Here is a 14,141-nt window from a genome sequence, read left to right as displayed (position 1 = left end):
TATCATCCGTAATGAAGATATCAACAGGGTGACACTGAGTGGCTCCTGCACAGCACCCAACAGTCCTTAAAAATAAGCAGGCTAACGTGAATGGCCACTCTTAAACCTGCTGAGTGGGATCTGGCTACCATAAGGCCTTTGGCATATGTTCATTTATATTAAATTTTTAGGGGACCCTGGCCAGCGTGGCTCAGCTGCTTTGGAGCGATGTTCTGTTCTCCAAGGGTCATGGGTTTGATTCCAGGTCATGGCACATAAACAGGTTGTGGGTTCAATCCCCAGTTGGGAAGTGTACAAGAGGCAACTGACCAATGTGTCTCTCTCTCTCTTTCTTCCCCTTCTTCTCTCTCTCTAAAAAAAAAAAAAATCAATTAAAAATATTTTTTTTAGTGTGAAAGAGGAAGTGGCTAATAAATTTTATCTTCTTTGATCACCTTTAGAAATGAACGTACAAAATTTTAATCTTTTTCATTACTAGTGTAACTGGGTTGGAACCAACTCTGCAAGGTATTCATTGAGTGGCCTTGACTAATTTAAGTTTCCTCATCTTCAAATGGGGTGGGTAGTGTTGACCTCACAGGATCTTAAAATTAAGTGAGGTCTTCCCAATGTGGCTCAGTGGTTGAGCATCAACCTATGAGCCAGGAGGTCATGGTTCAATTCCCAGTCAGGGTACATGCCTAGATTGTGGGCTCCATCCCCAGTAGGGGGCATGTAGGACACAGCTGATCAATGTTCTCTCTCATCTATCTCTCTCTCCCTCTCCCTTCCTCTCTGAATGTGGCAAGCTGGCACGGCCATGGCATACTCAGTCCCATGTTGGGCGCCATATGTGCCGAGCCAGCTCAGCCAGGTTCGGTGAGCCTGAGAGGGGGTGGTGAAGGATTGAGAAAAGACAGACAAGAGAATGAAAGCTGGGTCTTGGTGGACGCTGCCCTCTCTAATCGAGAGCTAGCAACAGCGCCACGGACTACAAGCCGTGTCTTTATTTTATAGCCAGATTCCATGAGGCAAAGTAAGGGCGTGGTCAAGATGTTTACAACATTCTCATGGGTTTCGAATCTACTCAATTACATGCACCTGAACTCTATTAAGTCCACATCACTCAGATACGTGGGGCCACAGGTTCGGACCATAAGGTCAAGCTTACAACTATAGCTTTTGGCTATAATTGTGCTGGGAGGGTTTTGGCCTCCAAGCTGGGACTTGCACGTGGCCATGAGAGGACTGTGCCCTCTCATTATTCTGAGGCTTGAACCTGTCCAAACACTGTAGCCGCTCTCCACATGTGAAATCAATAAAAATATATTTTTAAAAATTTAAAAAAGCTTATAGCATAGTGCTCAATCCACGGTAAGCATTGAACAAAGATTATTTCTCTGTTCTTCCCTTTTGTACCCTATGCATAGTACAAATATTATTGGTTCCTTCATTTAGAAAACACAGCTGGATTTCAGACAAGCAGATATGATTAGATTATCATCCACTTTTGCACAGGACAGGTTGTTGCAGGAGAAATAACTTATTGGAATGTATTTCATTGTATGTTTGTTTAGGTCACTGTTTGAGTACTCTGAAAATAGTCTTTAGTATTTTTACATTTGGTCTTTAACCAGCTATTACTAGTTATGTTCCAAGTAGTTTATGAAAAGCTGTGCTGATCTCCACTCACCTGAGAACTAGAATGCTGCCCACAGACCATCATCATAATCCAGAGACCTAACCAAACGCGGGACAGAGTAAATCACTTTAACATTGTGTTTCTTTGGGAAAAATATCTATAAATCAGTAATACAAACAGATGGACTTCCCATCCATCCATCCATCCATCCGTCCGTCCGTGTGTCCGTTCACCCACACACACTCACTCAGCCCACCTGTTCTAGGCTTTTTGGTCATATTTCCCTAATAGTATTACAAAGCTCTTTGAGGACATTAATTTCTGGCACTTCTGGCCTATGTATGCCCTGCACTGAAGTGATTAACATGGGGGTGGGGGGAACAGGTGGCCGCCACTAGCATCTGATACAATCTTGGCTGCCACTAGCATCTGATACAATCTCCTTTGGGAAAATGCTCTTGTTACTTTTACCTGCAAATCGGTCTGTGAAATGTCGTTTTTTAGCTGGACACAAGGTTATTTTAATCTCAATCAGTGTTTTGAGGATAAGGAAGTTGAGACATAAAGTAAACTAAATAATGCCCCCGTGCCCAGCCCAAGATGCCCACAATCTAATCCCTGGTACCAGTACTTAAATAATCAACCAGCACCGAACAGCTGCAGGCCCAACGGAACAGTGGTCCCTCTCATTCCTGAGGGTACATGATCCATTTGTGGCTGAAAAGGGCTGTGTTGGAGGATTTGTACTTTCAGTGAAATCACAGTTGGTTCACACTTTCTCTTATAAGTTATGACAGGTCTTGTGGGAGCTGAAGACCAATTTCTCGTTCAGATATGAAGCTATAGAAGGTGTGGGTGGTTATATAAAAAGGCACTAATTAGCCTTCTGAGTAAACCACATCTACCTGAGAAGCTACCTAGTTTTCAACTAACCATGATAGACAGCTAAAGGAAAATAACCATGTACAGGAACAGAGCAGGTGGTAAAACACTCCTAGTCCTCATAGAATTTATATTTTAGTAGAGAAAACAAAGAGTTAATGTAATTTTATATAGTGAGAAGTGCTATGAAGAAAGATAAAGCAGGGTAAGTAGCTCAGGAACGGTGAGGAGGAGCAGGTTAAGTTAGGTGGAATAGCTGAGAAGAGAAAGGCCCACATCAGAGTGGAGTGAGGGAGTGGGCCATGTGGATATGTGAAGAAGGAGGGTTCTATGCAGAGCAAGTCGCAGGTGCAAAGGCCCTGAGGCAGCTACCACCTGGGCATGTTTGAGAAACTTCAAGAAAGCCAGTGCTATAGAGCAGGATGACAGGAAATAAGGGTGAAAGGCAGACAGGGTCATGTAGGGCTTTCAACCATGGTGAGCACCTTGGATTTAATTCCTATGCAAGGGGAAGACTCTAGAGAGATCCGAGCAGAGAAGTGATCAGATCCCATAAACTCTTATAAAGGAGACTCTGGAGGATGGATTCAAAAGAGAAAGAGTAGAAGCAGGGAGCCCAGGCGAGAGGCTGCTGCAGCGGTGGCCCAGATGAGATGAAGACGGGTTGGAGTGGCCGTGGAGGTCGTGAGAAGTTGTTAGACGTGGGCTTTATCTTGAAGGTAGAGCCAGCAGATTTGCTGACAGATTCGAAGTGAGAAGATGAGAAAGGACTGGACATTGAGGGTGCCTTCTAAGTTTATGGCCTAGGCAGGTAGATGTAATCTGTTTCCTGAGGCTGGGAAGAGGTTTGGGGAGAAGGGTGAAAATGCTGAAAATCACGATTCCTGTTTCCCAAAAGTTGATTTAAAAGGACTGTGTTGGAGGATTTGTACTTTCAGTGAAATCATAGTTGGTTCACAACTTTTTCTTCCAAGTCCACACGTTATTTTTGGCTCCTCCCAACATCTCTGCGAGCTGGGCATTCGGGGCTGAGAGGAAGTCATGGCAGCTGCAGCAGGCTCCAACACTTACTCAGCACTTTCTGTGTGGCAGGCGCTGTGCTATGAGCTTTGCCCTCATTAGCTCATTTACTCTGCAGAGTGAGGGCTGGGGTGGTGCAAAACAAACAAACATACAACAAACCGAAACAATAATGACAAAGCAAAACAATAAAAGAAAGAACTCGCCCAACACAGAATGCTCAGTTAACGAAGCAATATTGGGAACATACTTACATGAAAAAAATTGCTGTTCTTTCTGAAGTTCCCATTGAACTGGGCACCCCTTTTTTTAGGGGACACACCACACTCAGTGCCCACTCCTCGTGTGAAGCTTGGGCTCCTGGCTCTTCCCTCCTCTTGCCTTCCTACGATCTCCCAGCAACTTGACATCTTCCGCATCTGCCCACACTCTGCCTCCTCTCCTTTGCATGCATAGCCATTATCCTCAGAAAGAACCTCTTGTCTATTAGAATCTTTTTGCGTTTCCTTTCCCCCTCTCTTCCTAATCTCTTTCTTGTGGCCTAAATTACTTAATGGGACAGGCTTGTTTTAACACACTCCCAACACTTCCTTATTCAGCACTTTCTGTGTGGCAGGCATTGTGCTATGAGCTTTGCACTCATTAGCTCATTCACTCTTCACCAGACCCTTGGAGGTAGGTACCATTTCCTCGGTACCTACATAGGACTCGTTCCCTTTTAAGATGGAGAAGCAGAGGTTTCGGGAGCTCCAGAGATTCCTCAAGATCAGACAACTCGGAAGTGCCAAAGCTGGGATTTGAACAGGGCTGTCTGACGAGGGCCTTTGCTCTCAACTAGCTCGCTGGGGAAACAGGATTGCGAGCCCTGGGCTCTGCTAGTCAAGCTCTCCAGCTTGTTCACGGTAGCTTTCCGAAGTTCCTGGGATTTGGAACTACCATTGGAGAAATCTCTTCCATGCCATGTGGGTGGCCTGGAGGATTCATAGTGTTGACAATATAACAATCCATAAGATGCATATGTATTTTGGGAAACTTTATTTTTAACCCTGGGGGGGGGGAGGGGGAAGAAGAGTCACCCACAGGCTCTTGAAGGAAGACTTCAGCAGCCACTGCCAGCCAAGTAAATACTAAATCAACCAGGGACATCGTTCTTTAAACACTTTTGCCGAGGCTAAGGGGCAAATAGTTTATGCTGATTCTGGGTAACCATCCACGAATATAATGTGTCAAAGAGGCTTTTTTTTTTTTCCCCCAAGTGTTCCATATCGTTTTTGGTATAAGCTGCCGCTGTGCTTTAACCGTCTGTAAATATTTGTGCAATTAATGTAAGCTGGTAAATGTCTCGAGAGGAAAGCCAGCTTCTAGTGCCAATTGCAATTAGTAACACAAAAGGAAAAGGCTGTTTCTTTCATCCCAGTGCTTAAAAACCGTCAGCACTTAATGCAGCTGGAATCTTTAGAAAGGATAATCTGCAAGAGCTGATGTGCCTAAGCTTTTAAGAGTTGGTCCTTTACTCTGGTATAAAAAGCATTCACTTGAGAATTGTTTTTTTTCCCTTCCCTACTTCACAGTAATCTAGTTAATATTAATTATGAAAAGTGATTGTACAGAGAAGTTCTTTATTAAAATGTCAGAAATGTTGTTAGAGGGAGCATCTTGCATTGCGGTACCTACAAGGTACTGGAGGGGAAGAAAACAGGAGAGGCCCTTTTTGTCTAGAAATGATTGCCTACGTGATTGGAGAGGACAAGGAATGAGGCGTGCCTGCTGACACCAGCTGGAGAAGCCAGTGCACCTGCACCCATTCACGGCAAACTGGTGCTCTGCTCCTCCCTCACCCTTCACCGGCTTCCTCCAAAGTCGCCCTGGGCTCGAAGTTACTGTGAAGCCTGTGAAAGTTCCTGGGCAAGAGTTCTCTAGTCCTTGAAGGTGTACCTTGAATCCTTTGCCAATTCAAACTGGAGGTAGGATGGCTAATTGAATATTATGGATTGAATGTGTGTGGTCCCCCCTAAATTCACTATGTTCAAACCTAACCCCCAATGTAATGGTATTTGGAAGTGGGGCCTTTAGATGATTAGGTCATGAGAGTGGAACCCTCATGAACAGGATTAGTGCCCTTTTAAAGGAGACCCCCGAGACTTCCTTCACCCCTTCTGTCATGTGGGAACGCAGCAAAGAGGTGAAGTCTATGAACCAGAAAGTAGATTCTCACCAAACAATGAATCTGCTGACACCTTGATCTTGGGCTTCTCAGCCTCCAGAGCTGTGAGAAATAAATGTTTGTCGTTTCAACCACCCGATCCATAGTAATTCGCTCTATGGCAGCCCAAACCGATTAAGACATGGGGTGTGTGAGTAGCCAATGCTTTGCTGGCCCTTTGGTGGCCTTTCCCAGGTGTTTAATTCAGGCTTTGCTGCTATTCGTGCTGAAGTGCAAGGGAGTCTCTGGTATCAGGGTAAAGCATGTTGTCCTAGGACCACCTTGTATATCTGCAGCCATAACCCCAGGTGCCTTCCCAATATAAATCCTTTGGCACAGATTGGCTTTCCATCCTTAAAACAAACGTGTTAGAAAATTGTAGCCCTGTATTTATAGTGCTATAGAAACCAAAAGCCAAGTCATCCTTTTTGCCGATCACACAGTTTCAGAGGACTGTCCACGCGTGAACCTGCAAGATGTTGTTTCCACAGCCACATCAGCACTGCAGTGGTGTGTGGTGTGTTTGCGTTAACGATTTCTAACTCAAAATGAATTATTTGCCATCGGATCCAAAACAAAGCCCTGAGGTCTATCAAAAGGGTGAGCTGTGGCCCGAGGGCTCACTGGCAGGGAGAGAGCGTAATTCTCTGGGTGTCCTCGGGGCTCCAAGGATGGGTGGGAAGAGACAAACCCTATGGCTTCAACGCACAACAGCTCCGACCGCCAACGGAAACATGCGAGGAATGGCTCCCTTAATCCTGCTGTGTTTATGAAGACATTTTAAAGGCTGCGGTCCACATTCGCAGACACTCCGAGAACATAAACAGTCCTATGACATCACTCGGCTGAAGGCTCATTTACCATAGAGAAGGGTGTAGAAAGTCTACCGTGGAAATGAAGGGCGTCATGTAGTTTTTACAAGGGGATTTGCTGAAGGAGAAGAGATGCTTGAAAACATATTTTCGGTGAAAGCTCCAAAACACTTATGTCCCTTCCCTAATCCTTTTAGGCATATCCTGGATCAGCGGCATGTTCCGTGCCGAGGGGGAAGCAAAAATGTGTCAACAAGTGATCCTTGCCCTCAGAACTGAGCTTCTCCAACTGCGATGTGCAGGCGGATGCAGATGCTAGTTGAGCAGATCTGGGCGGGGCCACGCTTCCTGGGGATGCTGTTGAAGATCCTAAAATACTTACCAGGCAAACGGGGTAAAAGAAGCCTTTGATCGGCATCTCCCTGAAGAACTGACAAGCATCACATTGCTTCAGAAATTAGTGATACCTGGGTTGCTCCCTGCCTAATGACACAGATGAACTGCTGCTTTCCACGGGTGACCACCACCGCTTGTCACCTGGCCAGATGCCTGCAGGAAAAAAGCCTGGCAGGTGAAAAGCTAGGCAGAAGGGCGTGCCCCTAGGAAGTCGGAAGGCCATCCTTGGTAGCCAGAGCGGCTGGACAGAAGATTTCAGGCAACAAATGCAAGACTGGACAAAAGATTTGTCAACCAGTGTCTGTGCCCTATCAGTGGACATCGTTTTCTTTCTCACAGTGAGGCTTGGTGGTTGCTTTTTTGAGGTTGTAAATCACAAGGATCTGTAGTCTTGATAAACAAGTGTCTGCCTGATGAAGTTGTCTAGGACAAAGGCTTTTTTTTTTTTATCCTCACCCAAGAATGTTTTCTTTTTCCAATTGATCTTGAGAGCGAGACAGAGAGAAACATCAATCGGTTGCCTCTCGTACATACCCCAACCAGGGACTAAAACCTACAACCTAGGTATGTGACCTGACCAGAAATTGAACCCATGACCTTTCGGTGTACAGGATGATGCTCCAACCAACTGAGCCATACTGGCCAGGGCCAAAGGCGCTTTCTTAATAGCATTTCTATGTTTCTGATCTAAGGGGCATGAGGTAATCCTCTATTTATAAACTGAATTAAGTATAACTGCTCAAAGAGTTTTTGAAAATTAATTTTTTTAACACGAGATCATTTCTCTATAATAAATGCTTTCGAAGGCCAATAACTGGAGTGCTATGATTTTTACTTCAAATGACAATGTATGTCGGCACATTTATTTCTATAAAAGGGAACAGGAGTCTACTTTCCAAAGAACAGCCTGTGAATTCTGGGGAAAGCGGGCTGGGTGCCTGTTGATTCTTGATTCATGATCTCTGCTTAAATTTTGAACATTTGGTATATTTTAGATGGCAGAACACCAGGGACAAGTCTCATAAACTGACCCTACATCCATTTTCTTATTGAAAGAAGGTAGTTTTACACCATCTGACTTGTTGCCAAATTAATAAATGGCAGCCCATCACAAACAACTTCAGAAGTTGATTAACCCTTTATGTGAGGAGTCTCGGTGATTCCCAAGTGATTACTTAGTATTCTGTGAGTGTTCCAGCTTCAAAAGAAATGTGAGTTATATTTTGTGTGGAGGCTGAGTGAGTAGGGTCAATTCTTTTCCTGTTTTCTCATTTCCCCACGACCATAAGACACATCCAAAGGAACAGAAACTGAGCAGGTTAGACATTAACCCACCACATTTTAATCAATAAATAGGAACATTAAACCCATTATTATTTGTCAAAAGTTCAAAAGAAACCACCACCTTGAAAACAAAGTGCAAAAAATCTTTGCCATCAACTGTCCCCCACTTACCAAAAAATGTACTCAGAATAAGGCTTGGAATCATCTAAAAAGTTTCAGGGATCTATTAAAGCTAAAACAGATTGGTTTGCACAGAGTGGGCAATACGTAGATTATCTGACAGCTGAATGAATAAAGGACTGAATGGAGGAATTGCTAAACATCAGGAAATACAATTATTTCTATTCACATTATGGGCAGCTTACATCCACTCCTTGTTCCTCCCCCGCCCCATTCACTATCCCTTCCTCTGCTGTATTACAGGGAAATACACTTCCCAGCGCCCTTGTCAACTGGCTCCCAGGTGGGTCTGGAAGGGTAAGTGCTGGAGAAGACTCGGAGGACAGAAGAGGTGAAGGCAGGGTACTTCTCCATGTCTGACTCATCTGGTGTTGCCCCATCTCAGGCAGTGGGCTTGTCCCTGCCATGGCTCCGTTTTCCATAACTCCTCCCCTTGGGGGTGCTGGCGCCCACCAGGCAGCCCTCCAGCTCCTGGGGAGACCCCAGCTTCTGGACTCGGAACCACACTGCCTCACAGCGCTAGGTGGTAACAGCTTCCTCTTTCTTATTGGGCTCCTCTTTTGTCGTCTGTGTACGTTCATTTCCTCTATTAAATTTCTTCTGTTGAAACGCCTAGAACGGTTTGTTTTCCTGACTGGATCCCGACTGATACACAATAGAATCTTTAAATTATTTTCCCTTGTAACTTATCTGGGAATTTTTGCATGAGAATCTGCCCTAAGCCATTAAAAAAAAATCACTCAAAGCACACTCTATCCCCCGCTTCTGCAATGTCAGGGAGACCACCCCCTTGGCTGTGTTTTGTCAAGCACTGGGACTCTCTCTTTGACAGGTACCAACATGACTCTAATTGTCCATCAAAGGCACCCCCAACCACAGTGGACACAGCCAAGAGTCATCTGCAGAGGTAATTGTTGTTGTATGTGCTACGTGGACAACCAGAGGAAAAGTACAAACCAAAAAAAAATAAATAAAAAACCAGAATCTTAAGAGGAAATGACAAAGTCATCGCGTAGATAACATTGTGAACATTCAGAGAACATAAGATAGCACCAGAAAGTGTCCCTTTCCCCTCGAGCCAAGAAATTTTCCGGAAATAAAAATCCTTTAGAATTTATGGAAATCTCAAGAGCATTAAAAAAAAAAAAAAAGATCTGATTCATCAATAAAGGATCCATTGCTTTCCATCTACATGGCACGCGTGGGCAAGGCTACTTAGAGAAGTAGAGGTCCTTGGTGAGCATGGAGACCACACACGGGATCTGCTTCTTCTCGTGGAACTGAGGGTCGTTGGACCGAGACTCGAAGTGCCTGGCCACCCTGCAGTTCACCCTGGTGAGGATCTGCAAGAGGTCCAGGCTCTTCCCGTACTCGTTCAGGGTGGCGCAGAGGGCCTGCACAAACCAGGAGCCGCATCCCGGGTTCCTCCACGAGTAATAGCCTTCAACAGGACAGGAAGAAGAGCAGGTCAGCTGCCCTGGCCGCGGCCCCGCTCACCCCTGACAGTGAGCTCTCGGGGTCGGGGGCCCTCCCACGTACCTTTCTGAAACGAGGTCCCTCTACTCTGCAATGCGAGTCCCTAATGAGAATCGTGCCGGGGTGCTCAAAGGGCAAACGTCTAAAGATTTAGAGGGCTGCGTGGAGATGCTCAGCACGCGACTTGGTGGACCAGCAGGGATGCATGTCAGATTGCTAAGTGTGTGTGTGTGTGACAAGTCCAACACGGAGCCTGCCTAAGGAGAGGCTGGAGAATTGCTCCGTAACTGGAACGCCTCACCATTCTTTGGGGTGCGTGCTACTTTCCAATCCAAGGGGGACCTCAGAGGATTTTGAGATATGTTCCTGCTGCCGAGGGAGAACTAGAGGCTGCCTCCTGCTGAAGAAATCTCGAAGTGAGAGGCGGCTGAATGAGCAATTACCTTAGAGGCAGAGCTAGGAGAGCCAGCTGCCCTGGGGGCGGGGGGCTGGAGGAAGGGGGCCATAAGCCAAGAAATACGGGAGGTTCTAATTGCGGGGGAGAAAGTAAGGACATGGATTTTAACCCCTACAGCCTCCGTTCGAAAGGGATGCAGCCCTGCCAACCCATTTTGGAATTCTGACCTTCAGAACTGTTAAGATCACACATTTGTGTGTGTTCAGCCACTACGTTTGTGGTAGTTTATCACCGTGGCAATGGGAACCACATACAGCCCCAAGCCTGCCCACTGATGGTGGAATGGCATGGCCCAGTTAGCAGATAAGGGACTTGATACCTGACACTGTGGAATAGGCGAAGAGAAAGTCGGCCTCGACGGGGATCTTCTGTCGGGGGCTGGCGTCTGTGTCACTGATAGGCCCCGAGTCGGCCTGGATCCCGTCATCGAGCTCTGTCCCCCGGCACGCCTAAGTGGCAAAGCAGAGATCACTCCATGGAGTCAAGAACAGACACATGCGTGCTGTTCCCTGCTGTGTCCCAGTGCCTGGATCTGTGCTTGGCATGTACGAGGAGCTCACTGATAATCGGATGAATGACTAAATGAATACTGAATTGAGTTCGTCAGCAAAGCAAGTAACATAATGTCTTAAAGAAGCCCTCAAGATTTGTGATCTGAAGCAAACACTGAAGCCAAGCACTGAGAGTAAAAAAACAAAACCCACATTTGCATCCCCCAATCGAAAAAGCACGTAGATTTGTAGAGATGATACGGTCCAAGTCACGCTGTAACCTGTTCCCCCTCTCAGTGGGGCTGGCTTTGAAAAGGGATTACCTGGATGAAGAAGAGTTTGGGTTTCTCTAAAAGGCTTCTGCATCTATCCCCCCGAAAATGGCCCGTCAAGTCCTTGATGTCTATCTTGCCGTCCGTTCCGTAAATCGAGTTTTCTTCTCCGTGGCTCAACAAGACGCAGGCGAAGCAGGCTGCATTTTTGTGGTCCTCCTCAGAGGCTGCAAGCAAGGGATTTGAGCAGTGAACAGTTAAAGCACAAGCCCTGTGGGACCTCAGAGGTGGTCCTCCTTCCCCCAGCCCCAGCCTGGCAGAGAGAGGAACACCCCGCTGGAGAGGAGGAGGACCAATGGAGAAGTCAGAGAATTCTAGAATTCTCAGTCCGAAACTAGAATGGAGCTGCTGTTTCATGAGGAAGTGAACTCCACAGGTGGGAGGGTTGAGGCAGCTGCTGGGAGGCAGCATCTTGGGGTGCTGAAGGGGGTGGCCCCGCTATCTGTTAGGTCTGTGACATAGGGCACATTTCTTTGCCATTCTGTGCCTTGGTTTCCTTGTCTGTAAAATGGATAGAACAGTACCTGTGACATGAGTCTATATTTGTAAGGCAGTGTCGTGCAAGTCATTTGTTAAAGAAAATAAAGCATCGTGCTAAGTGAAATAAGCCAGTCACTAATGGACAAACACTTGATGTTTCCACTTACGAGGTCCCTAAGGAGTCAAATTCTGAGACAGAAAGCAGAATGGTGGTTGTCAGGGGCTGGGGGAGGGGAGAACGTCATTGTGGGGTACATGGGATTATTCTTCTGTCTCTTCCACCAAGGAAAAGTTTACTCTTAAACTGTGTGGTCAGCAGAATGGTATCCATTTTTACTTCCCTAGGAATTAGCCTTTTGAAATTGAGACTTTCTGTAGAGACAGATCTTACTTCTCTTGCTGTCATATAAGCTGATTTCATCTTTTTATGGAGAAAGCTAAGTTTCCTGAAAGAGACCCACCCACCCGGAGACAGGTATGGCGTGGTCTGGAGGCAGGACAGGCCTCCCACACTGAAATCCCTGTGTCCTGCGAAGCATCCCCGAGACCAGCTGGGACCCTGCTCCTCTCTCGGGCGCAGGAAAAGGACAGAGGGAGGAGGGGGTAGGCATGCACCTTTTTTCAGCAAATCGTGCATCTCGGCACAAGAGCGGTTGTTATACACCACCACGTCGAAACCCAGGTTTCGGAAGGTCTTGAAAAGGGACTCGGCATCTCTGTCCGTTCCGCTCCGGACGGACATACCTGTGGGAGTCAAGCACCAGTTCACGGTGAGCAATCCTCGGCTGAGCACTGTGTGCCAGCATCACCCGGCCAGGCGCCACGTGCAGCTGAGAGGTAACGCTCAGCTGTAGTCAAGGCCAACAGCTCCCCTCGAGTCTCAGCTCATGCACATACATGGTGGGCCCTTGGACTACAAGTTCCCGATTTCTCCACATCCCTTCATGTAGGGAGCGGTTATAGGGTTAAGCCTCGGACTGACCTGCTGGCAAAGTCGCAAACAAGTCCCAGCTTGGAGGGCAGAGTCCTCTAAGCATAATTAAGCTTGATCTTGTGACTGCTCCCTAGATCTTTTCTGGGTAGCTAATGGGCTGTGGGAGGGGCAGCAAGTGCTACCAAAACAAGTGAAACTTACAAGAACATTGTAAACTAGAAGCCCGGTGCACGAAATTCGTGCACGGCGGGGGGGTTGTCCCTCAGCCCAGCCTGTACCCTCTCCAATCTGGGACTCCTGGAGGGATGTCTGACTGCCCGTTTAGGCCCGATCCCACCAGGATCGGGCCTAAACGGGCAGTCGGACATCCCTCTCACAATCCAGGACTGCTGGCTCCCAACTGCTTGCCTGCCTGCCTTCCTGATTGCCCTTAACCGCTTCTGCCTGCCAGCCTGATCACCCCCTAACCACTCTGCTGCCAGCCTGGTTGATGCTTAACTGCTCCCCTGCCAGCCTGTTTGCCCCCAACTTCCCTCCTCTGCCGGCCTGGTCACCCCTAACTGCCCTCTCCTGCAGGGTTGATCACCTCCAACTGCCCTCCCTTGCAAGCCTGGTCCCTCTCAACTGCCCTCCCTTGCAGGCCTGGTCCCTCACAACTGCCCTCCCTTGCAGGCCGGGTGCCTCCCAACTGCCCTCTCCTGCTGGCCATCTTGTGGTGTCCATCTTGTGTCCACATGGGGGCAGGATCTTTGACCACATGGGTGCAGCTATATTGTGTGTTGCAGTGATGATCAATCTGTATATTACTCTTTTATTAGATAGGATAGAGGCCTGGTGCACGGGTGGGGGCCAGCTGGTTTGCCCTGAAGGGTGTCACAGATAAGGGTGGGGGTTCCCTTGGGGTGTGGGGCGGCCTGAGCGAGGGGCCTGTGGTGGTTTGCAGGCCGGCCACGCCCCCTGGCAACCCAAGAGGAGGCCCTGATATCTGGAATATATTTTCCTTCTACAATTGAAACTTTGTAGCCTGGAACGGAGCCAAGCCTGGGGCTCCAGCAGTCATTTCTGTGGCAGTTAATTCACCTTCTACAATTGAAACTTTGTAGCCTTAAGCGGGTGAGCCTGGCCAGGGTGTGCAGAAAGCTTTGCTTCCCCTGTTGCCGCTGGCAACCCTGGCCTGCTCTCTCAAGCTCCATTCTGCCGCCATTTGTTTGAATTTGTTTACCTTCTATAATTGAAACTTTGTAGCTTGAGTGGAGGCTTAGGCCTGCAATGGCTATGGAAAGCTTGGCTTACTCTGTTACCTGGGAAACCTTGCTCTCTGTGGCTGTAGCCATCTTGGATGGGGTTAATTTGCATACTCGCTCTGACTGGCTGGTGGGCGTGGCTTGGCTGGTGGGCGTGGCTTATGTAGCGGAGTGATGGTTAATTTGCATATTACCATTTTATTAGAGAGGATTACCTTGTTTACCCCTGACTATAAATAAAGCATCAGCTTTGCAGTCTGGATCTGTTCTGTGGCCTCAGCCAGGCACAGAAGATCCACCTAGACCCAGCTTATTCTCTTTGTCTGTCT

The 14,141-nt window shown here is 47.3% G+C and overlaps 1 protein-coding gene across 4 annotated transcripts in view; it reads right to left on the bottom strand.

Annotated features, from left to right (window-relative positions):
* Nucleotides 1–7,807: 7,807 nt before the first annotated feature.
* Nucleotides 7,808–14,141, bottom strand: part of CASP7 (caspase 7) — a 31,346-nt gene continuing 25,012 nt past the window's right edge. For 2 of the 4 annotated variants that reach the window (XM_079793089.1, XM_079793086.1), the window contains exons 4-7: nucleotides 12,250–12,378; nucleotides 11,146–11,321; nucleotides 10,651–10,780; nucleotides 7,808–9,839 (exon numbers count right to left, since the gene is read on the bottom strand). In XM_079793089.1, the coding sequence (XP_079649215.1) occupies nucleotides 9,610–9,839; nucleotides 10,651–10,780; nucleotides 11,146–11,321; nucleotides 12,250–12,378 (665 nt within the window). In that variant the 3' untranslated portion in view covers nucleotides 7,808–9,609. The remainder of the gene's footprint in view (nucleotides 9,840–10,650; nucleotides 10,781–11,145; nucleotides 11,322–12,249; nucleotides 12,379–14,141) is intronic. The other 2 variants (XM_079793087.1, XM_079793088.1) reach the window with 1 other exon arrangement.

This window comes from Cnephaeus nilssonii, assembly GCF_951640355.1.
Source record: "Cnephaeus nilssonii genome assembly, chromosome: 16".
Taxonomy (NCBI): Eukaryota; Metazoa; Chordata; class Mammalia; order Chiroptera; family Vespertilionidae; genus Cnephaeus; species Cnephaeus nilssonii.
Note: the sequence above shows the minus strand (reverse complement) of the source record. Positions and strands in the feature narration are given on the sequence as shown.